This window comes from Chiroxiphia lanceolata, chromosome 25, assembly GCF_009829145.1.
Source record: "Chiroxiphia lanceolata isolate bChiLan1 chromosome 25, bChiLan1.pri, whole genome shotgun sequence".
NCBI classification, from domain to species: domain Eukaryota; kingdom Metazoa; phylum Chordata; class Aves; order Passeriformes; family Pipridae; genus Chiroxiphia; species Chiroxiphia lanceolata.
Genome location: NC_045661.1, coordinates 1281155 through 1302832, shown reverse-complemented (window position 1 = coordinate 1302832; position 21678 = coordinate 1281155). Strand labels below are relative to the sequence as shown.

General features: G+C 61.1%; 2 protein-coding genes across 4 annotated transcripts; both read right to left on the bottom strand.

Moving 5' to 3' along the window:
* Positions 1–4102: 4102 nt before the first annotated feature.
* OPTC (opticin) lies at positions 4103–9700 on the bottom strand. Of its 3 annotated transcripts, none has more exons than XM_032710850.1 (7): positions 9590–9700; positions 6691–6947; positions 6169–6304; positions 5100–5258; positions 4776–4978; positions 4552–4647; positions 4103–4443 (listed from the first exon to the last, which is right to left on the bottom strand). In XM_032710850.1, exons 2-7 carry the CDS (start codon positions 6910–6912, stop codon positions 4273–4275), a joined length of 987 nt encoding a protein of 328 aa, XP_032566741.1. In that variant the 5' UTR covers positions 6913–6947; positions 9590–9700; the 3' UTR covers positions 4103–4272. The 3 variants fall into 3 exon arrangements, with proteins under 3 accessions (XP_032566741.1, XP_032566740.1, XP_032566739.1); XM_032710849.1 differs by having other exon boundaries at positions 9571–9603; XM_032710848.1 differs by lacking the exon at positions 9590–9700 and adding an exon at positions 8794–8816.
* A 1005-nt stretch (positions 9701–10705) lies between these two features.
* Positions 10706–21437, bottom strand: PRELP (proline and arginine rich end leucine rich repeat protein). The gene is made up of 3 exons (XM_032710847.1): positions 21265–21437; positions 14410–15361; positions 10706–12745 (listed from the first exon to the last, which is right to left on the bottom strand). Exons 2-3 carry the CDS (start codon positions 15344–15346, stop codon positions 12567–12569), a joined length of 1116 nt encoding a protein of 371 aa, XP_032566738.1. The 5' UTR covers positions 15347–15361; positions 21265–21437; the 3' UTR covers positions 10706–12566.
* Positions 21438–21678: the final 241 nt, after the last annotated feature.

Sequence of the window (21678 nt, the reverse complement as noted above, 5' to 3'; positions counted from 1 at the left end):
ATCTCCCTGCACCCTCCCCCCAGGCCAGGCCCCTCGGAGCTCTTCCCTCTGCAGGATCTGGGTTAAGCTGAGCCCCCCTCCCCAGGGACACGTGCTCCCCACACGGAGCCTTTCCCAGGCGTCAGGGCTCCTGTTGACAAGCCCTAACGCGTCGCTGCCAATAATAGCAGTGTCTTGGTCACATCTCCCACCCTGGAGCCGCTCAGGGCACGGGGCCCCACCCTGGAGCAGGGTGGGGGAGAGCCAGGAGAGCCCCCATCCCTTTGGAGACCCCAGGGGGTGCTGCAGGGAAGGGGCTGATCTGGAGAAATCTGAATTTCCACAGATTATTTTTACACTAAACATTCACAATTTTGGGGGGGGGTGGGAGAGGGGGATGTGAAAAGGCAAAGAATGTGTTTTCTTCATTTTTTGCTGCGTTTTTTTTTTTTCCTCCTCCTTTTTTTTTTTTTTTCCAGTGGTGAAGTGGAAAATGGGGAGAAGAAAAGCCCAAGCAGTTCCCCCCTCCCTGTATTTCCATTGTTGAGTTTCCCTGGAGGGACCCAGGGAACTGTCTGCACCCCGGAGATAATTCATGGGCGGCGCTTTCATCTCCAGAGCCCTCGCAGCTCCCACCTAATGAATCCCAGCACTGGGATCCTTCAGAAAAAAAAGGGGGAGAGCTGGAATTGGAGCAGCACCCCGGCCCTCCCGGGGTGGCCACTGTTCCTGACTCCAGCAGTGCCGGGGACATGGGACCCCTCAGGCCCAGGGCACCCTCCGGATGCGACGCTTCAGGAATATAGGCAGGAAAACGAGTTTCTGCTCAGCCTGGGGGAGCCTGGTGCCAGTCCAGCTGCCTGGCATGGGGGCAGGGAGTGGGACACATGGAAGCCAGCCCTGGTGCAGGGTGGTGGGAGGTGGCTGAGGGCTCTGGTCCAGCCTGGAGCAGCACAAACAGCCGCCCCGAGCGATCGCACGCGGAGCACAAACCAGAGCCTCGAGCCAAGAGCCAGGGAAGGGCTATAAATAACACTGTTATCATCCCTGCCTCGCTCCCTCGGCGAGCTGGGCCACAGCATTTCCTCCCCAGCAGCGTTTAAGGGTGATTTCTGGCCCGGAGGAGGCCAGGAGCTTGTCAGCATCCCCACTGCAGTGGCCCTTTTCCAGCCTGCCATTGATCTGGCACTTGGCTGATAAACCCACCGGTTGCCTGCCCGAGGCAAACACAGCCACTGTCCCAGACAGAGACCTGTGTTATCCATGTGCCCTCTTCCCAGCTTGCCTGGGGCCCAGGAAGGCTAAAAGCCTCCATCCTCCTCCTCCTGCTCTGACTCCTGTTTCACATCCCTGACCCGGCCAGCACTGCTCCACTCCTGACCCCGACCTCCCAACCCTGGGCTGCCCTGGCTGAGAAGCTGCAAGGGACAGGAGAGGATGGCTCTGTCCCCACGTGGTGGCCAAGGGACACCAGGTTGCTCCTGGTCACACAGGTGGGAGGAAAATAGAGAAGAAATTTGGGTGGGGAGCAGGGAGTGGGAGCTCCTTACTCCCTGGGGGATGAGAACCTGTGGGAGGAAGAGGACAGAAGAGGATGAAGGCAGCTCACAAACAGCCCCAGCAGCACAGAGTCCCACAAGGATGTCACATGCTGTCCCAGCTCCTAAATCAGCCCGAGGGAAGGAGTGTGCTCATGTCACGCTCCCCAGGAGACACAGAGCCAGGGGAGGGAGAAGGATCCTGCTCTCCAGGCTCGGAGGCTTCCCTGCCTGTGCTCTGGTGCTGGTTCAGGATGCAGGGCTGGGGCTGGGAGGAGAGTGGGGCGGGGGAGGGCAGGATGGAGGAGGAGGGGGGCCCATATGGAGAAGCTTCTCCCAGAGAGCGGCAAGATGCTGAGCTGGCGTGAGCTCGGGAGCTCTCCGAGACGACACTGCGAGAGCCAAGCAATCAATATGTGAAAATCCAGCCCAGGCGAGGAAGGTGACCTTGAGAGGCGGAGAGGGGAGGGGGGAGGGAGCAGAGCTGCAGGAATTACACACGGAGATGCTCCCCGGGCGAGGGGGGAGGGATGGGGGGAACGAGAGGGCAGAGCCTCTCTGACACCCACTGCCAGCCCCAGCCCCGGGGAAGGCTCCAGGACAGGATCCAGCCAGGCAGCCTGGGGTGCTGGGGGAGGGCCTGGGGACGGTCCATTCCCATGGGCTTTTCCCCCAGGAAAGGGCTGTGGGACCAGTGGCAGGAGGGGGTTGCTGTTCCCTGCCCAGTGTTGCTGTTTCTCTCCCCCACCACGGCAGCAACAAGGGCACAATGAATAACTGCCCATCATTCCCTGCACAATCAATAACAGCAAACAGTGGGGCTGAGCCCCTCTCAGCCCTCTCCCAAAATCAGCCCCAGCTCAGCCCCCTCCAGGGCTCTGGGCAAAGGAAGACCTCCTGGCCCAGCCTGCTCCCTCCTCCCCAGGGGCTGAGGGGACCCAAAAGCCACACAAGGCAAGACAACCCCCCTGAATCTCAACTGTCCCCCAGCAGAGTCCCCCCAGAGCTCCCATTGCTCTTGGAAAAGTTGGGTTTCTGGAAATCCAGGAGCCCCACAGACAGCCCTGACCCACCTCACTCTGCTCCCCGTGACACCAACCCTTCTCCCCTCTGCAGCTCCTTCTGATCCTTCCTCTGCCAACTCCCATCACCTGGGCTTTTCCCAGTGCCTGAGCTATTCCCAGCACCTGGGCATTCCTGAGAGGTGCCAAGGCCACCCCGTGAGGGAGGGAACCAGCAGAGAGGGAGTTTGCAGTCCGAAGTTAAGGTCATGCCTTTCCGAACACTCTGCCTTGCCCTCTAGTGGGACGAATGCGAAGGGCCGGGCCGGGCTGTTGGGAAAAGTTGGCCAACTCCATCCCGCTGGAACAGAGCTGGGCTGGAGGCAATCCCGCATCCCCCGGGAGCAGGTGACGTCACTGGGGGAAAGGATGGAATGAAGGTGTGGGAAGGATGGATGGGGAAGGAGCAGAGCTGTGGGGATGGACAGACAGGGGGTCCGTGGGTGCAGCTGTTCCAAAGATGACACGACAGCAGCGGTAATAAATCCTGACATTTCAGATCCAGCCTGAAAGGAAAAGCTGGATTAGCTTCAAATTCCCATTTACCAAGGGCCTTGGCTTTTGGATCAGCATAATCCACGTCCAAGTTGGGTTTTGCATGGGAGAGAAAGGCAAGGGGAGAGAGGAGGTGCCCACACACGCTCCCTGTGCTGTGCCAGCACCGCAGCCTCACCCGGTGCCCCTGGGTGAGGAGCTGGATCCTCCTCTGAGGTTCTCTCCAGCCGCCTTCGTTTGCCTCCCCGGGCCTGGAGGACGTGGGCTGAGCTCAGTGGTTTAGGTTCAGGAGTTTGGAATCTCCAGGGATGTGTCATCCCTCTCACGGTGCGTGTTTGTTACATGTGTATAAAAATATAGAGGATGAATACATTAGATTTAAAATATCTCACCACTGGGCAGCTCTTTTTGGGTGTTGAAAGCTGGGTTGATATGAGATATTTTAACTCTCTTCGAGTGATTTTCCTACTGGGGCTGTTTGACTCCAGGCTCCGGTGCTGCTCCAGGTTTCTCTGCAGTCCCAAACCCAGGGACACTCTCCCTCCAGGCACAGGCTCATGCTGGAGATCCCACTTAGTGCCAGGACAGTTCCAAATCCCAGTGTCCCTGGAGCCACGGGACTGCCATGGGTCTGGGATGAGGTGATGGATGATTCCAGGTGCCCTTTGCTGGGTTTTCCCATTGCATCCTCTTTGGGAGCACACAGGGCCAGTCCAGCTGTGGCCACAGTTCACATCTGGATGTGCCAACACCCCTCTGGAATTGCACCTGATGGAGTTGGGGACAGGTCAAACCTGATGTGGCCAAAACATCTCCTCCCTGGAGCAATACAGCTCCCGACCCCTATCCAGGAAACCTCAAAAGCTGACACAGAGAGGTCTTCCCAAGGCCCTGGGAGGGAATTGAAGAAATGGGACACAGGGAAGCCCCATCTTTGCACAACAGCACCATTTCCAAAGCAGCTGCTGGGCTGGGGCTGGGCAAGGGCTTCCCACTGCTCTCACTGTTGAGGACAAGGCATTGAATGCATTTAAAAGTCCTCATTTTATTATTACTTTATTATCCATGCTCTGCCCCGGGACTGAGCTCACCCTGGGGTGAAACACAGCAGCCTTAACCTCACGTTTTCCACGGGCAGCAGGGTCTGAGGGCTCCGGGGTGCTCTGGGAATGTTCCCCCGGGTTTCCCAGTGCTGGGGCTCAGGAGAAGCGGCCCGTGGGCAGGCGGGGCAGGCAGAAGTAGGCGTCGGGGAAGAGGCTGAGGTTGATGGGGTTGCCGTCCAGGCGAATGTCCTCCAGCGCCCTGCGGACCTGGCTGTGGTCCTGGCTGTCACAGAACGTGTCCTCGTGCAGCGTGCGGATGTTGTTGTTCTGGGCGGGGAAAGGGACAAATCAATGGGATAAGGGGGAGGAGGAGGAGGGAAAGGGGGGCTCTGCCAGACTCAGGTGCAGACAAACCCGGGTCCGGGCCCACCTCACCTGGAGGTGCAGGGAGCGCAGGCTCTCGGGAAGGGGCGCCGGGATAAAATCCAGCTGGTTATCGGACAGGTGGAGAAACTGCAGCTGGTTCAGGTCCTGTGGGAAGAGGGGACAGATGAACCTCCCTGCTCCCAGCCCTGCTCCCAGCCCTGCTGGACCATCCCTTTACCCCTTGGCACGGCAGGTTTGGGCTCAGACCCGCCAGGATTCACCCCCCCACGCACCCGGAACGCCTCGGGCCGGAGGCCGGCGCTGGGGATCCTGTTGAGCCGGGCGTCCAGGCGGACGATGCTGCGGGGCAGCTCGGGCAGGGCCGTCAGCCTGTTCTCGGGCAGGAGGAGCTCCTGCAGGCTGGGCAGCCGGCGGAAGGCGTCCACGTCCGCCCAGGAGATGGAATTGCTGCTCAGGTCGATCCGCTTCAGCTTCTCTGGGGGGAGCGGAGGGAGGAGATGAAGAGGGACAGGGGCAGGAGCGTTTATTCCCCGCGCCCCACTCGGTGCCTGGTCCCTCCCCGGCCCCTCCCCGGCCCCTCCCTGGCCCCGGCGTACCCAGCCCCGTGAAGTCCCCGGCGCGCACGGCCCCGATGCGGTTGAAGCGGGCGTACAGGTACGTGGTGTCCGGGGGCAGGGCCGGGATGTGCTCCAGGTCGGCGTCGTCGCAGTACACGGAGGTGCCGATGCACAGGCAGAGCAGGCAGCTGGGCAGCCCTGGGGGGGCACAGGTACCCTTGGCACGGCCCCCCGGGAGCACACAGAGAGGTGGAGGGATGCGCCCACCCTGCCCACGCTGGGGGTGCACCGAGTTTTTATCACCCAGAGCTGTCACGGCCCCAAAACCTTCCCTGGAGCACCAGCCCGGGGCACCTCACCCAGGGAAGGACCAGACACTCCCAGCCAAAGGAGCTGCTAATAAACGAGCTGGTCAGGGCCAAATCCCTCTCCTGGGAGACGGGGGGATGTAAAGCTGCCAAACGCAGCAGCCTCACACCCAAGGCTCTCCCAGCCCCCTGAGTTTGGCCACTGAACGAAACAAAACAAGAGAAAAGAGTTTTGCATCGAGCAAAACATCTGTCTCAGCTGCCTGAGGGTCCCAGCACGCTGGGCAGGGGGGGCAGGAGGGGTAAAGCCATGTCCCCCCCACACGTGCTCCCTCTCCTCTCCCCCAGCTCCCGTCCAAGTCTCCCACAAGACTCTGCATCCATTAGTGGGGGAGTTCAAAGCAGCAAGGCAACAATTTCCCTTTGCCTCCCACTTAATTTGTCCCAGTCCTGAATGACAGAAAATGAATAAAGATATTTATCCCTCGCTACAGGATTTTAATTGTCACTAATCTAATTGCTACTCTGTCCGACTGTCGCAATGCCTCTGCTCATTAAAATGTTGCTGCTTTGCTGGAGCTCTTGTTTCCCAGAAATGTCTCTCTGCAGCCCTCCTGCCTGCTGTGTGAGAAGACTCACCCCCAACACCCTGTCTCCTCGCTGGCCTGGCAGAGCAAATAGCTGCTGCTGCCTGCTGGTGGCACGAGAACTCGCTCCTTATTCTCCAGAGCCCCAGCCCTGCCACTCCTGGGACACGTGGATGGATCCCACAGGAACCGAGCCCAGAGCTCCACACTCACCCTGCACGGGGATGGGCCCTGGGTGGACGGGACCAGCAGTGCTTGGAGGCTGCAGTTTCGGGGTTTCAGCCGTGGCACCCAGGTCTGGGAGAGTTTCGGGGTCCTTGGGGCGAGGAGCCAAGGTGCCAACCTCGATCTGCAAGCACAGCCCGGGGGCGAGGGGGAGAGGCTGAGCAGATCCTGCCCTTCCCCTCTCCAGGGTGGGCAGCGCTGCTCGAGGGCACTGGATGGGTTTTACTGAAAACACAGCTCCTCCTTGACGAGCCCTCCCAGCTCTCCAACACCCCCACCCCATTCCAGAGGGATGCAGGAAGCCTCGAGTCCAGGTTCCTGCAGTGATGCTCCCACCAGGCAGAGGCTGGGGTTGGGTAAAGCCTTTCCTGCCACCAGCAAGAGTGGTGGGTGAGCTGCCAGGGATTGCAGGCTTGTGCAAGAGGCTGGTTCTCCAGCTGTGCCCCATCCAACCCTTGGACCAAACCCTTTCCTCGGGATTCACCCAGAGAACAGCTGCACCCCCCTCACCTTGGGAGCCAGGTCCCCGTAGTCGTAGAGCTCCTCGTAGTTGCTCAGGTCGAGGATCTCCCCGTAGCTGTCCAGTGTCAGGTCGTAGTTGTCCAGGTCCAGGTTTTCATAGAGGGCCAGGTCAGCTTTTGGCTTCTCAACCTTCCTCCTCTCCTTGGCTGGCACAGCCCAGGCTGCCCCCAGGCACAGGCTGGCCATGCCCAGCCAGGCCAGGCTCCACATCCTGGCCAGGGTCACTGCTCCTGGGGACTGTGATCCTGGGGGATGCAGAGCTGGGATGTGGCTGGAGCCAGCCCTGCTCTGGAGCCATGGGGGACAAACAGCCCCCGACCCCGGGGCCGCTCCATGTCCCTTTTCTGTTCAGCCCATTTCACGCTCGGCTGGGTGGCTGCGCAGGGGAGGCCCTGTGGCCGTGCAGGGCTGCCCGTGCTTCCCGTGCTTCCCAGCTTTCCCAGCCCCACAGAGCCTGGGAGGGGGTCGGGAGGTGATGAGGGGGTCGGGGTCCTGCTCTGGCCCCGAGGTGATGGATGAAGCTGGTCACTGGCCCAACAAACCCAGCAGCTGAGCAAAAATGGCCCCAGAATCCCAGGAACTGCTGCTCCCACCCCCAGGACTAAATCCCAGGATGCTGCTCCTGAGCCTCCAGCATCCGGGGGGACCAGAGGCCACAGGATCCCTGTGGCTCGACCCTGAGCCCAGGGGCTGCCTGCACAGGACCCCCACATTCCTGGCAGCTCCACATCCAAACCCGCCAGAGTCCATTCCCAAAGGATCTCCCTCCCACCGGGCTGCACGTCCACAGGGGCTCTCCCGGCAGGGCAGGAGGAGGGTCCCAGCACCCACCAGCCTCCCACGTGTCTCTCCCAAACCAAATGCAAAAGCAACGACCCAGCCCGGAGCTGAGGGTGCCGCTCCCCAGTTCCTGCCGTTTTCCCCCCGATCAAACCCTTCCCAGTGCACTGAGCCCCCCAGCCCCCAACCCTGCCGCCCCCCCAGCTCACCCCAGCCCAGGGGGGCTCTGCTTGGCGCTGGAGGAGCCAAAGGAAGGCGGCATGGACGTACCCCCGTCCCCTCCTCCTCGGCGTGGGAGAGCCCCGCTCGGCTCCACGGGCTGGTGCGCTGGCTGGGGAAGGGCTGCCGGGCTTTTAATGCATGGAGAGGAGGAGGGGGGCTGCACGGAGGGGTCTGGCATGGCCGCCGCCGAGGGGAGAGGCAGGATGCGGCCAATCAAGCCAGAACCCCCCTGCCGGGAACTTATATTGTCCCCAGGGGCGAGCCAGCCCCAATAGTGGCTGTCCTCCAACAAGCCCAGGCGGGTGTCTGGGGCTGTGGGGGAACGGGACGGGGTGGGAGGGATGGGGAATGCGCTCCCTGCCCCGGCGTCCCCGTGAGCAATGGGACACGCAGCCCTGGGCAGAGGGGACAGAGCCGGCGCCATCCCTGCCTCAACCAGCCCAGGCCCTGCCAGCAGAGAGCGATTTCCAGCCGTGTCCATCCCCAGGGATGCAGGAAGGGTCAAGCACCGGGCACGACCCCCCTTGCTGATCCGGGTTTCAGCTGGGGGGGGGGACCTGGGGGCCCAGTGAGCATCTCAGCCCTGGGGAAGGTGTGGCACAGCCCCATCCCAGCAGCCAGACAGCTGGGGACATTCACCTCATCCACCCCGACTCACCTCCCGAGGGGCTCGGCACCCCCCACCCTTTGCACACCGGTGGTTTGGGGGCAGTTTGGGAAAAGGGATGCGGGGGGGAGTGTCAGTGCTGCTCCCCTCCCCGGGGTAGGATGGGAGACATCCCCCATGTCCCCCCGTGTGCACCCACGTGCCCTGGGGCGGGGGGAACTCCTACACCCACCTAGGGCTCAGCTCGGGGGGGCCACGGCCCTGCTCCATCCTCTGAGGGGGGGCTGTCATTGCCAGGGACGAGTCCCGTGGGGCCGGGACACCCCGGGGACGGGCAGGGCGTGCGCGGCATCTCCTCGCAGCGCGGGGCAGCCTCGTGCACGCGCGGCCACCGCCCACCCACCCACCCACCGCCGCGAAAATGTTCCCGTCTCCCGCAGGCAGCTCCCGGCCCACGCACCCACCCACCCACCGCCGCTCACCCATCTGCCGGTGCCCGCTGGGCGGGCGGGGACACCCCCGCAGCCCCCCCCTACCCGTCCGCGCCCCCGCAGCCCCCCAGCCCGTGGTGAGCCCCCCGGCCCCGCTCAGCACGGAGCGGCCTCTAATCCGCGCTAAGCCCCTCATTAGGCGGCTCGGTGGCCACCGTGATGGAGGCGATGTGGCAGCTGAGGGAGGGGGGAACTGCGGCAAAGCCAAAGCCTGGGCTGGCCCTCGGGGTCCCTCGGGGCACAGGGGGGTCCCCGGGGCAGCTGCTTTGCTGCCCTGGAGAAGCAGCTGCAGTCCTGCCCTTGTCCCCGTTCTTTCCTCGTCCCCAGAGGCCCCCGAGCAGCCACGGCACGGACCTGCAAGGACGGCACGACCCGAAGGGTCCCCGTGTGCGCGGCATCCCCCGACGGGGCCGTGCAAACCCTCCCATCGCGGGGGGTCCCCGTCAGGCGCCCACAAACGGGCTGGGGGGGGGTCACCAGCTGCGAGGGGGCTTGACTTGAGCAAAATTCCCCCCGCTCCGAAGTCCCTCTCACCAAATCCAGCCCCTCCCGGCACCCACCACGCTGAGGAGACCCTGGGGTGCCCCTCGCAGCCCCCACTAATGAGGGTGTTCCAGCTTTCCCAGTGACCCCACAACACACACGGTGAGAGGGGGGGGCTTCCCAGTCCCACCCCCACGGTGGCAGCGACTGTTTGCAGGGAGAAGAAACGGGGCCCCCTCCCTGTTTTTGGGAGCTCGGCTCCCACGGGAGACAGGGCTGACTTACCCAGGGAGCGAAAACACACCTGGGGGTGGGTGATTCACGTCCTGGTTACAAAATACAGCGATTTTAAGGGGAGGTGGCTGCCTGTGCCTGCTCTGCACACACACACACACACACACTCTCTCTCACACACACACACACATTCACACACACTCACACACTCTCACACTCTCACCCTGCGCGCTCCCGTGAGCAGCCCCCCGCCACAGCCCCCGCGCTCACACCCGCGCCCACGGCCCGTCCTCCCTCCCGGCTCGGGATCCACGTGGGGAGAGCAGCCGCGAGAGGAGGTTTGCTGCAGCTCAGGGGATGGGCAGAAGGAGAAGTCGCTGCCTACACCCACCGTGCTCGTGTGTGGAACACGCGCCCCGCGCAGCCTGAGCCCGGCGATGGATCCCGGCTCGTGGCTGGGGGTGGGAGAGATGCCTCCTCCCTCGTGCACACCCTGAGGCTGGAAAACTCACCCTAGGGATGTTTGTAGGGCTTCCCTGGTGACACGGGGCAGCTCAGGAGGAGTTCACACGCCCACCCTGACACGCAGCTGTCACCTACTCCCAGCGCTTCGCAGGGACAGTGACACCCACCAGCAGCCACAGCCCTGGGAGCTGCAGCCAACATCAGGCTCTTGTAATTAGCAGAGATGCTCATTAGTGCAGGCACATGGTCCATGAACCACCCTGCAGATGTGGAGGCTGCTTTGACACCTGTGAGTCCAAATTGAACCACAGACTGGTTTGGGTTGGGAGGGATCTTAAGGATTCATCTCATTCCACTCCCCTGCCATGGGCAGAGACACCTTCCACTAGACCAGATTGCTCCAAGCCCTGTCCAACCTGGCCTTGGACACTTCCAGGGATGGGGCAGCCACAGCTTCTCTGGGCAACCTGTGCCAGGGCCTCCCCACCCTCGCAGGGAGGAATTTCTTCCCAAATTCTAACCTAAACCATCATTGGTTCAAGGAGTGCACACCCCAAACCCCAGAGCCCACCGACCCCCCGGGGTCTCACAGGCTCCAGCTGTTGGGAATTGGCCCCAACGGAGGAAATCTGATCCTGAATGAAGCAGCAGCTCCCACACCTGAGGATGGAGGATGAGAGAGGATGAGGATGGATCAGAGAGAGGCAGATCCAACTGCGGCTCTGGGTCCCTTGTGAATCATTTTATTTTCACTGCTGGGGAGAGTAGGAGTGAAAATACCATTAAGTTGAAATCAGTCGAGAGGTACATATGTCTCTAGATAGATCTGTACAGTCTACCAGTCTATATACACATTATATATAAATATATACATAGGGGCTCCGGGTTTGAGGCTGAAACCTGTCGAACCCAACAAAGCCAACTGCAGGAAGATTTGGAGAAGAGGCTTTTATCGTGAGAAAACAAGCCTCAATTAGCACAGGGTTTTAATTAGTGGAAAGGGGGAGCATCTCAGGGTGGCTGTTGAGTCCCCAGGCTGTGGGGAGCATCCCTGGCCCATTCCCAGGGAGCAGGACACGGTGCCCGTCCGTGCCCGTCTCAGGGAAGGGTCGGTTTTGGTGGCTGAACACAAAGGAGGTTTCTTTGGTTTATTGCTTTAATGCTTATTGCAGTTGGATTTTTTTTTCCCTCTAATGCTCGGCCTTAAATCCAAATCCTGAGAATCAGGAAGAAAAGAAGAGAATAATCCCCCTAAACCCGGACACCCTATATATGCAGGTACAGCTATCAAAGAGGGAAGCGATACATATGAGGACAGGGAGAACGGGGACAAAAATAGCTTTTCCAAAGAGTAATCCTTCCTTTTTCTTTTTCTTTCCTTTTTTTCCCTAATAAAAATGGCAAAACCACTCCTGTGTGCTTGGTTCCAGAGAGCAACTGAGAGTGAAACTTCCAGGAGGTGGAATTCAGGGCAGGGGAGCTGTGAGAGCAGAGCCAAGACCCCCACGGATCAGCCCACCCGTGTCAGCATCTGGCCCCAGGGACCTAAAAACAAGGACAAGTGTCCTGCTGGCACTGCTGGAGAGCAGCTGGCACTGCTCTGGGGGAGCCCTGTCCGGGGCAGGGTGTTGGCATCGGGGTCCTGTGGGTGTTGGGTGCTGCCTGCAGAGGGGAGGGCACTGAGCCCTGAATCCCCCCGGATCGGGGGAAGGATGCAGGTGCTGGGATGGGGCTCAGCACTGCTGGGGGAACAGCATCAATCCATGGAGGGATGGAAGCTGGGAAGGGGCTGGTTGTGCAGAGGAGGGGGTGTGGAGGTGGCTGAGGGGAGGGTGTGACCCCGCAGGGCACAGCAGAGCCCAGCTCCAGTGCAGGGACACCAAACCCTCCCCGCTCCATCCTGGCAAATCCACACCTCCCCCAGGGATTTAGATCCTTGTTCTCCAGAGCAGTGTGGAGCCAAAGCCCTCAGAAGGGCCCAGGTGAGAGGAGCGTGTCCCTTGCCTGGCACCCTGGGATGTTCCACAGATCCAGCCCCCCTCCACCTCCACGGATCCCACCTGACTGGGATCCTGCACCTCTGAACCCCAGCCCAGGCCATGCCTGCTCCACCTCTGCCACAGGGGACTGTTCCCCAGGGACACCACGGGCTCTTGGGGTGCAGCCACCCAGAGCAGGGATGTGACCAAGTCCAGCAGCTCCACCTGCAGATGCTCCTGGCTTGGGCCCGATCCAACCTCCTGAAACTCTGCTGGGTGGAAGGGGAGAGATGGAGCCAGCTCCGGGGCAGAGAAGGCAGGACCCCCAGGCAGGGAGCTGGGGTGAGTGTGGCAGCCACCCTGGGCTGATGCTGTGACCCGGGGTGGCTGCAGGGACACGGTGCCGTCCTGCAGACAGTGGTCCCCAAGGGTGCACGTGCCACGTGTGTCCACGGCCACTGCAGGGGAGGAAAGGGGGAAAGGAAAGGAAGGGAGGCAGGGGGAGAGCAGGGGGAGAGGGAGGCAAAGGGGGTCCCACGTGTCAAACACCGCCGGGGGTGAAGTCTCTGTGCAAAGCCGAGTCCTGGGGGAGGAGGGGCAGGGCTAGAACACCACGGACTGCAGGAGGCGGAAACACATCATCAGGTCCAAGGGGATGGGGGGCTTCAGGAGGTTCCCGTCCAGCCGCAGGTACCGGAGCCGGGGCACACCGTCCAGGTCGGAGGGGGAGAAGTCCTGGATGGACACGAGCGAGGTGGGGCAGATCTGCGTCCCGTTGATCTCTGCGGGGAGAGAGGGAGGGCGGGAGGCAGGTTAGAGGGAAGGGAGGCACAGGGGACGCTGGAGCCCCCCTCCCTGCGGGTGTGTTGAACCCCATTTGGGGGTTTTGCTTTGCTGCCAAGGGGGACAATCCCCAGCCTCTTCCCGAAGCCGGCACAGGAAGATCTTGCCTTTGATCAGAGCCGAAGTAGGTCGCGTTCGCGCGCGGCGCGGCGAGGGATGCGGTGTCATTGCAGAGAGAAAAGGGATCGTTTGGCACATGAAACCTGCCCAGCCAGCCCTGAGCCTCCACAGAAACATCAAGGAAAGCTGCTCCAGCCCCGCTCTGCTGGAGATAAGGTCAGTGCCCAGCTCGTCGCTCGCTTCTGGAGTTCCACGTGTCCCTCCCCACCCCAGGTCTGCATTAGGGAAAATTAACCCTGGGATTCTCATGTCATTACCCAGCTCCAGGGACTGAGCCTTACAAAGACTGGGCAAAATAGGCAAGGAAAAGCTGGGACATGGTGTGCACAGGGCATCTCTCCATGGAAAGTGGTAGCAGAACCTGGGTGCTGGTGTGGGTGAAGCCAGCAGGAGTCACCACCTTCACCCCAAGGTCCCCCCAGCTCCACTTTGGTGGTGTTTGAGTAAGATGCAGATTTAACCAGCATTTGAACCAGACACCTTTCACAGCATCCTGCCCTTGCTTCCAAACAGCCCCTCTGACAGCAGAAACATCTGGAGAGACCAGGAATCATAGAATCATGGAATAGTTTGGATTGGAAGGGACATTAAAGTTCACCCAGTTCCACCCCCTGCCACGGGCAGGGACACCTTCCCGCCAGACCAGTTTGCTCCAAGCCCCATCCAACCTGGTCTTGGACAATTCCAGGGATGGAGCAGCCACAGCTTCTCTGGGCAACCTGTGCCAGGGCCTCCCCACCCTCACAGGGAACAATTTTTCCCCAGTATGCCATTTAACCCTCCCTCTGGCAGTGGGAAGCCATTCCCCCTTGTCCTGTCCCTCCATCCCTTGTCCAAAGTCCCTCTCCAGCTCCCTCTGAGCCCCTTAAGGCACTTGAAGGCTGAATGGGAGTGCTGAATTTCTGTCTGCTCATCTGTGCTCGCTCTGTTTACACATTTCCAGGCCGGCACCTCTCCCATGGAATTGCAGAGCTGTGCCTGGAAGGGTGTGAAAGGCCCCGGCTGCTCTGCCAAGGCAGCTCCAGCTCAGCCTTGTTCTCCCTGTTCCCTCCCTGCAGGCTCAGCTCGGGAGCTGAGCTGGGCTATTTCTAACCATCTTGACTGTGTGTTTGGCATCTGTTCCTAAAATATGTGCACAGACTCTCCTTTTAAAATCCCCCCATTTCTGTGCCCTGCTGGAGAAGGAGCTGTTTCGATGGCCAGGTGGCCCCAAAGAAGAGCTGCCCACGACAACCAACAAAAAAATGCCCCGTGCAGCACCAGGGGGAATTTAGCTCTGCTCCTCCTTCCCCTCATGCAGAGCCATCCCCATCACTCCCTGTTCACCTTGGAGCTCCCAGCTCATCTCAGCACTACACCCCCCTCTGCAGGGTTCACATCCCACGGGGTGAGAACGAGCTCTCCAACAAAACCCTTCCCCATCCTTGAGCCCATCCTCCCCCCCAGACCTCAGCTCAGCCCCCCAGCTGCCCGTGGAACTCACTCTCGATGGAGTTGTTGTTCAGGTAGAGGTGCTCCAGCTTGGGGCTGATGAAGGGGACGTTGGTGAGCTTGTTGTGGGCCAGGTGCAGCACCAGCAGGTTGGTGAGGTTGAAGGAGTCCTTGGGGAGCCCCTTGTCAGAGATCTGGTTGTAGTTGAGCCGGATGAACGCCAGGTTGGGGAACTCCTTGAAGTAGTCACTGGGGATGTCCTCGATGTTGTTCCTGTCCAGGAAGAGCTGGTGGATGGCACTGGGCACCCCGGGGGGCATCTTCCTCAGGATGTTGTGGGCCAGGTTGAGTTGCATGAGGTTCTTGAGTCCCTTGAAGGTGTTTTTGTTGAAGACCCCATCGCTCAGCTTGTTGTGGTGCAGATCCAAGAGCACCAGGTTCTCCAGCTTGTTGAAGACCCCGGCGGGGATCTTGGAGATCTGGTTCCTGCTGAGCCGCAGCTGCTCCAGGTTGGGCGGCAGGAAGGCGGGCACCTCCTTGAGCTGGTTCTTCTCCATGTAGAGGAAGATGAGGTTTTCCAGCTTCTCCAGCACCCGCCTGTCCACCTTCCGGATGCGGTTGTTGTCGAGGTTGACCCATTTGAGGCCGGTGGCGTTCCTGAAGGACTCCTCGGGCAGGTCGTCGATGAAGTTGTTCTGCAGGTAGAGGTAGTGGATGCGGGGCGGGATGACGGGCACCTTGCGCAGGTTGCGGCTGTCGCAGTACAGGGCGGACGGGAAGTCCGGGGGGCAGTAGCATTCCCGGGGGCAGTCTGGGAAGACGGAGGGGGGGCCCGGGGGCAGGGGCGGGGGCAGCTCTGTGGGCTCCACGGGCTCCACGAAGGGCGGGGGCGGGCGGGTGGGTTTGCGGGGGGGTTTCCTCCGCTGCCCGCTCACCCCCCAGACCAGCACGAGAACGAGTGGGAGAAGCAACCTGAGGGCCACCTTCATGGTCCAGGTGTTTCCCTGAGGGAGGCAACAAGAGGTGGGTTAAGCAGCGTAAAAAGGGCCAAGTTTAGGTGCTGCATCGCCTCCCCACCACTGACAGGCAGGAATTTACCCCCAACTCCTCTGCTGTTTTCCCTCCTTCCCTTTGGAAGTCATCTCCAAATCCAACCCCCCTCCAGAGCACGAGTCACTGAAATCCCTCTCTCTGGCTCAGCCTCATGCCTCGGGGGGGTGCTGGATTTTATCATTTGATTTGGGTTGGGTTTTTTTCACATGCCACCCTTGGCACCACCCCACAGAGCCTGGGCCCCCCCTGGGAGGGCACCACTGTCCCCCCTCCCCGAAGGATGGCTTGGCCCTTCAGAGGCTGTGATGGATTAAGCTCAATTTTGCACTTAAGCCAGCAAATCAATGATTCAGTAGGAAATTGGCTGTGGATTGGTGTCGGGAGGCCAGCAGCAGTTAGCAGGGCAGCAGAGATGGATGGCCCTGTGCTGAGGGACCGGGCTGGGAGGCAGCTCAGCCCTTTCTCAAGGCTGAGTGATAAAAAGGGCATTTGCAAGTTTACACATGGGCAGCACCGAAGGTGTTTGGCTCTACAGCTCCCTGTGCTGCCCAAATAACTCATCCATCACCTCCAGTCCCACTGCAGGGATGGTTATTTGGGGAGAAACGCTGGAGAAGTGGGAGACAGGGAGGGACCAGGCGAGGTCTCTGTGTGCCCTGAGCCAGAGTTTCTCCTGGACGCCAGCCCAACACCTTGTCACCCCTCCCTCTCCTCTGGGTCGTTATCAAGCCCACAGAGCTGCCTGTCTCCTCTCTGCCCCCCCTGCTGCTGCCTGGAACAGCAGTGATCATCCCTGCCAGACTGGCTGGGAACTCTCCAGCTGATGCCTCGGAGGATGGAGGGATCCAGCTGGTTGCAGATGAGCTCCCCAGACAGCCCCGTGCAGAAGGTGCTCTGGATGCTCTGACTCGCCAGGGCCAGCTGGAGCAGGGCAGGCTGGGGGTGGCTTTCCTGGGCACATTCCTCGGGGTGCTCGCCAGGCTCTTCCCGGCAGGACTTGTCACCCCAGCGGGATCAGAGCCAAGCTGGATGCAGGGCCAGGCAGATGGAAGGGTGGGAGAGGGAATGGGGTGAGATGGGAGGGAGGAAGATGATGGGAGCCAAAGGAAGATGAGGAAACGGGGTGTCTGCTGTGGAAGCATGTGCTGCTGGGATGGGAGAAGCCTTTGGTGATGCTGGAGCTGGTGATGGTGATTTTGGAGCAAAATCAGGCTCTTCCAGCTTTCCCGTGCAGCACAGCAGATTCACTGCCATCATGGCCACAGGGACCAGGGGCAGGGGCAGGGTAGGGGCCACACCAACCCCCTTTGCCTGCAGCTTCCCACGTGGAGTCCACATCCTACCCAGGGATGTGCCACTGCTCCCAGGGCTGCTTTTGCCAGCCCGGCTCCCTTTGAAGCGATCCCACGCGTTCCTGGGGCTCCAGGTAATTGACTTTCTCCAAGAAAAGCTCCTGTTCTCACTCCCCCCCCTCCAGGCCCAGCCTGTTCCTCTCCTCTCTGCCTGCTCAGCTCCCATCTGGCTCTGTTTAACCCCACACTCCTCCCAGGCCGGCTGGTTCCAATCAGGGCTCTGGCATCTCGCTGGGGGGAGGGAGGATCAGGGGGAGAGCCGTGGAGCCAAATGCTGCCAGACCCTCAGCCCAGCCCTGCTGCAGGAGGTCCCTGCTGGGGATGGACGTGCTTCTGTCTCCAAGAGTCCAGATTCGGCGTCCGGCTGCAGAGAACGGGCCAGCTCATGACAGGGATGTGGGGATGTCCCCTCCCCATTCCTTCACATCCCGCTCCTTCCCCAGCCACAGCCAGCCCTGCACCCTCTGCCCACCCTGTCCCTGACCATTCCATAGGATTTTGCCTCTGCTCCAAAACTCAGACCTGGATTCTGACACCCCCAAGGCCTGGGGGAGCAGCGGGGGCTGAGCTCTGGGTTTGACCCTCACCTCACCCAGAGGTGAGGAGGCAGATGGGACAGGACATTCCAGCTGGGACAGGATATCCCAGCTGGGACACGCTGTGATCCGAGTGCTGGGCTCCCTCCACCCGGGAGTGATGCTCAGCCTGGGCCACCCAGCCATGTCCCAGGGACAGGGCAGAGCTGTGACCCTGCTGTGTCAGGAGCTGGCTGAGCCTGCACCATCCCCCTCCACAGCAGGATTTAGCACTGCAGATGTTTAGGGACTCGGCACAGAGCAGGAACAGTCACCGAGCCAGAAATCCAGGCTGGAGAGTGACACATCCTGTGGCATTTGTCAGCACAGAAGGGAAGTGTCAGGAGGCAGATGCAGCCCCTTTTATCTGCTGCCACATCCCCGTGGGGACTGTCACAGCCCCTCTCCCCTCTGCCAGCACTGCCACCACCCTTCTCTGCTGGTCCCCACCAGCCTCTCCCTGCAAAGCCACAGCTCTGCCCAGGGAAAGCAGGACCCACTCCCAAGCAATCTGCAGGAAACCAGCTCTGCCTTCAGAATAAAGGGGATGCAACAGGCCTGGGGCCACCACAAGCCTTACAATTGCCTCCACCACACTGGAAGGTTCAAAGCCAGCTCTCCCTGGACCCGGCACAGTTGGAAGTCTGTTCTCCATCCAGTTGAATTTACTGGCGTGAAAGCAAGAAGCCAAACTTCCAAATCCCACACCCTGATTCTGCAGGAGCTGCCGAGGGCAGGGCCAGAGCCCCAGCACAGCCCCTGCTCTGCAAACGTCTCCACCTGACCTTTGTCATCACTCCCGACGGACGGGACAGCTCAGATCCCGCCCATCCACAAGGAATCCACGCAACTGGAATAAAGTTAAGCCATGAAGCAATGAATGTATTCAGGAAACCAACTGCCTGGCACGGAGAAAAGGCACGATTCATGGACAAAACCAGTTCTGACACCTCCTGAGCCACAGGCTGTGCTGACCAGCTTGGCCTGAGTGCGAGACCAAGGCACCCAACAGATCCCAGCCCGGGGCTTTTCCCAGAAAGAGGCAGCTGCTCCCTCACTCATCCCATTACAATTGACAAAAAAAATCGGCGCAACAGCTGGAAATTCCAGCCCCAAATGCCACTGGTGTTTGCTTTCCACATAGTTTATCTTCACTGCCTCCCAGTAACCCACAGCTCCCAGCAGTGCTCGCTGCCAGCCCCGGGCCCAGTGCCAAGGGCAGGCAGAAACCACCACCCTGGGGCAAGAGGGAGCTGTGGAAAGGGCATGGGGGGGATTTGTCACGGGCAGAAATTCCAGTGCTCTCCTTTGGGTGCCTCCTGCCCTGCTCTGACAGCGTGCAGGGAGCAGCAGCTGTCCAAGACCCCCTCCTGTGGAGGGGCTGGGAGGGGTAAAGGGAGCTTTAACTTTGGGAGAGCCTGGATGGCTGGAACAAGGGCCCTTTCCAGTGCATTGTTAGCTCCCTTCACACCTTCCCCACTGGGAATTTCCATCATCCCTGCTGGGAGAAACGCCCCCACCCAGCTTGGGAACTTGCACGCCGGAGCAGAACAAGGAGGGCAAGCTAAAAATAACCAAAAGGATCCAGAAAAACCTCCCTCCTTGGCTTCCCTCGTGTCCAACAGCCACAGCCCATCCGTGTCGCTGCAAGAGTCTGGGTCTGATCAGCTGAACCGAACAGGGAGCCCTTTATCCAGCGGCTCTGAAGCGCTGGGAATCATGGAAAAGGCCGTCCTCCGAGGGGAGGGCAGCCAGGCTGTCACCCAGGCGTCCCCAGGGTCCCCGGGGAAGCACAGCCCTGATGCAACATCCCGCCGTTCTCGCCCTTTCCCAGCCCTTTCCCAGGGAGCAGCGGAGCCACAGGCAGCCTCTCTGGAGCCGGCACACGGCCGAGGCAGCGGCGGCGGCTCGGTCCTGCTGCATTCCTTCTGCAGGGATGGTGTGTGTCCTGCAGGGACGGGTGTCCCGGGAGACCCTGCCAGGGAGCAGCTCGGACACGCTCCTGGGCTCTGCAGCAGTTTTGGGCTCAGCCAAGGACCGCGGGACGTGGGGACGACAACGAGGGGCTCCTGCGTGCCAGGAGCGTTTCCTCGCTGTCCCACAGTCACCAGACCCGTTGCGAAAGGCTCATCCCCCGTTCTCTGCTCCCTCCAGCCACCTCCTCCCACCGCAGGGTCCGTGGGAAGGCAGCCCTGGCAGGGAACACCTTTCCCGCTGCCTTCTCCGTGTCAGCAATTCCTCCCTCTCCTCCTCCCTCCCTGCATGTCCCGACCCTTCCCAGCGCTGCTCCCGGCTCAGCCTGCCCGCACATCCCTCTGCCACACACAGTGGAACCGGCTGGACACAGACAAAAGCAAAACCAGGGGAGGAGATGCTGCCAAAGCGCCGGCAGCGCGGACCCCACACACGCCCCGCTCCCCCCCGACAGCCACCTCACCCCGCTCCGCTTCCCCTCAGGGTGGGAAACTGCTCTGACACCTCATCCCTCCCCTCCAGCCTCTTCCAGGGCAGAGGAAACCTCCCACGGCTGCGCTTTTATCTGTTCCCAGGTGGAAACGCTCAACCTCTCGCCCCTCCTTCCCCGGGGCGCAGGGACACCCAACATTCCTGCTCGGCGCTGTCCCGGGAGGCGGCTCTGGGATGCCGTCGGCTGAGCACCACATAAGGCAGGGCCGGGATCGCAGGATCCCAGGAAGGTTTCCAAGCCCTCATGCTTCGCCTTCAGTGCCAAGGGGATGAATTTCCATGTTTTGCCTTGTAGATGCTTTTTCTAAACTTCTCAAACAGGCGGGGAAGGACAGGTTTGGGATGAATCTCTTCCAAGCAATAAAACCCTTTTCCCAGGATTTCAGCGAACATCACTGCCCTGTTGCTTCCTCCCATCGGCTCCTGCCGGAGCGGAGACAAAGAGTCGGCTCCAAACGGGACCCCCGGGGGAGGTGCAGGGAGGGGGCTGCCCCTCTCCGCCTGCCTGGAGCGGAGCTGGCTCCCATCTCCACGAGGAAAAGTGGGATTACGTGCCCTGGGAATGCTGTGTGTGATCCAGGCAGGAAAGAAGGGCTTTACCACCTACATTTTGGGCAGAAAACCAGCTCGTTGGAAGTGGCCCTGGCGCTGTCGGGCTGTTCGCTCCCACCTCGCTCTCGGAGCAGAGCAATGCTGGCCCCCTCCGTTCTCCCCACCCCGGCACAGCCCCCCTCCCACGGGAGCAGGACCCCGCAGCCCCCCGAGCCCCGGCCGTGTCCTCAGATCGTTGCCAAGGAAGGACAAGGTGACCCGATGCTCCCGGAGGTTCCTGGAAGCAGTCCTGGCTCCCGAGGTGTCCGTTCTCCTCTCAGCCTCCCCCCACAATCCTTGCATGTTTTCCCTCCTGCTTCCCAAGGCAGGGAACAGTTCTGGGCACGGCTCGGGCTGTGCAGCCCCCCTGGTACCCCCAGCTCGGGCTGTGCAGCCCCCCTGGTACCCCCAGCTCGGGCTGTGCAGCCCCCCAGCACCCCCAGCCTGGCTGCAGAGCCAGAGGGAAATGTATGGGGGGTTGTGAGTGTGTGAGAGCTCAGGTCGGTGTGGGGGACACACAAAGGGGTCCTCACCTCCTCTCTCAAAAACCTCCTGGCAGTACCTGCAACTCTGTCACACGGGGACCTCCGTGGGACTCTGCAGCCCCCAGTCCGTCCCCCCCTCCACCCCAAACTGCCCCACACCGAGAAAAACTCCTACAACCAGAGCAAAGGGAGAGAACAAAGACTCCAACTGGTGCAGAACAGAAAAACCAACAAGAGGAGAGGAGAAAAAGGGAAGAACAGATGCTGCTGTGGGTGTAAGGGAGGCTGGAGAGGGCAGGAGCATCTTGGACCAGCGCAGAGTCCTGGGTCGGAGGCTCAGGCAAGGTGAGAAGAGCCTGGGGGAAAACACCTGCCCAGAGCTTACCTGTGTGCACCTCTCCCTCCTCCTGCCTCTTATTAATCCCCAAGACAAGTCTCTCTCTGGCTGTCTCCCTCCTCCTCCTCCTCCTCCTCCTCCTCCTCTCTGCTCCGCCACGAGCGAGCCCGGGCCGAGCGCGGGGGTTTTGTTCCTGGGAGCCGAGGGCGGTGGGAGCGCGGGGGGCGGAGGGCTGGGAGGGCTGGGAGGGCTGGGAGGGCTGGGACGGAGGCTCGATGACAACAATCACGTCTTTCTCTGGCAGCCAAGCGCGGCGGGCTCGGCGCGCACACGGCCGGCCCGCCGGAGGGCTGGCGCTCGGGAACAATTCCTTCTGCTGCGGAGGCTGCTCCCAGCCCGTGTTTAAAAACAAAGCCAATTAATAATTTAAAATAAGCCCTTCCTTTGCCGTGCCGCGGTTTC

Coding starts and splice junctions, on each gene's coding strand:
- PRELP (XM_032710847.1), bottom strand. CDS start 15,346: ATGAAGGTGGCCCTCAGGTTGCTTCTCCCACTCGTTCTCGTGCTGGTC. Junction 12,746..14,409: donor GAACAACAACTCCATCGAGA/GTGAGTTCCACG, acceptor CTCTCCCCGCAG/AGATCAACGGGACGCAGATC.
- OPTC (XM_032710848.1), bottom strand. Junction 6,305..6,690: donor ACGGGGACCTGGCTCCCAAG/GTGAGGGGGGTG, acceptor CTGTGCTTGCAG/ATCGAGGTTGGCACCTTGGC. Junction 5,259..6,168: donor AGGGCCCATCCCCGTGCAGG/GTGAGTGTGGAG, acceptor GTGCCCCCCCAG/GGCTGCCCAGCTGCCTGCTC.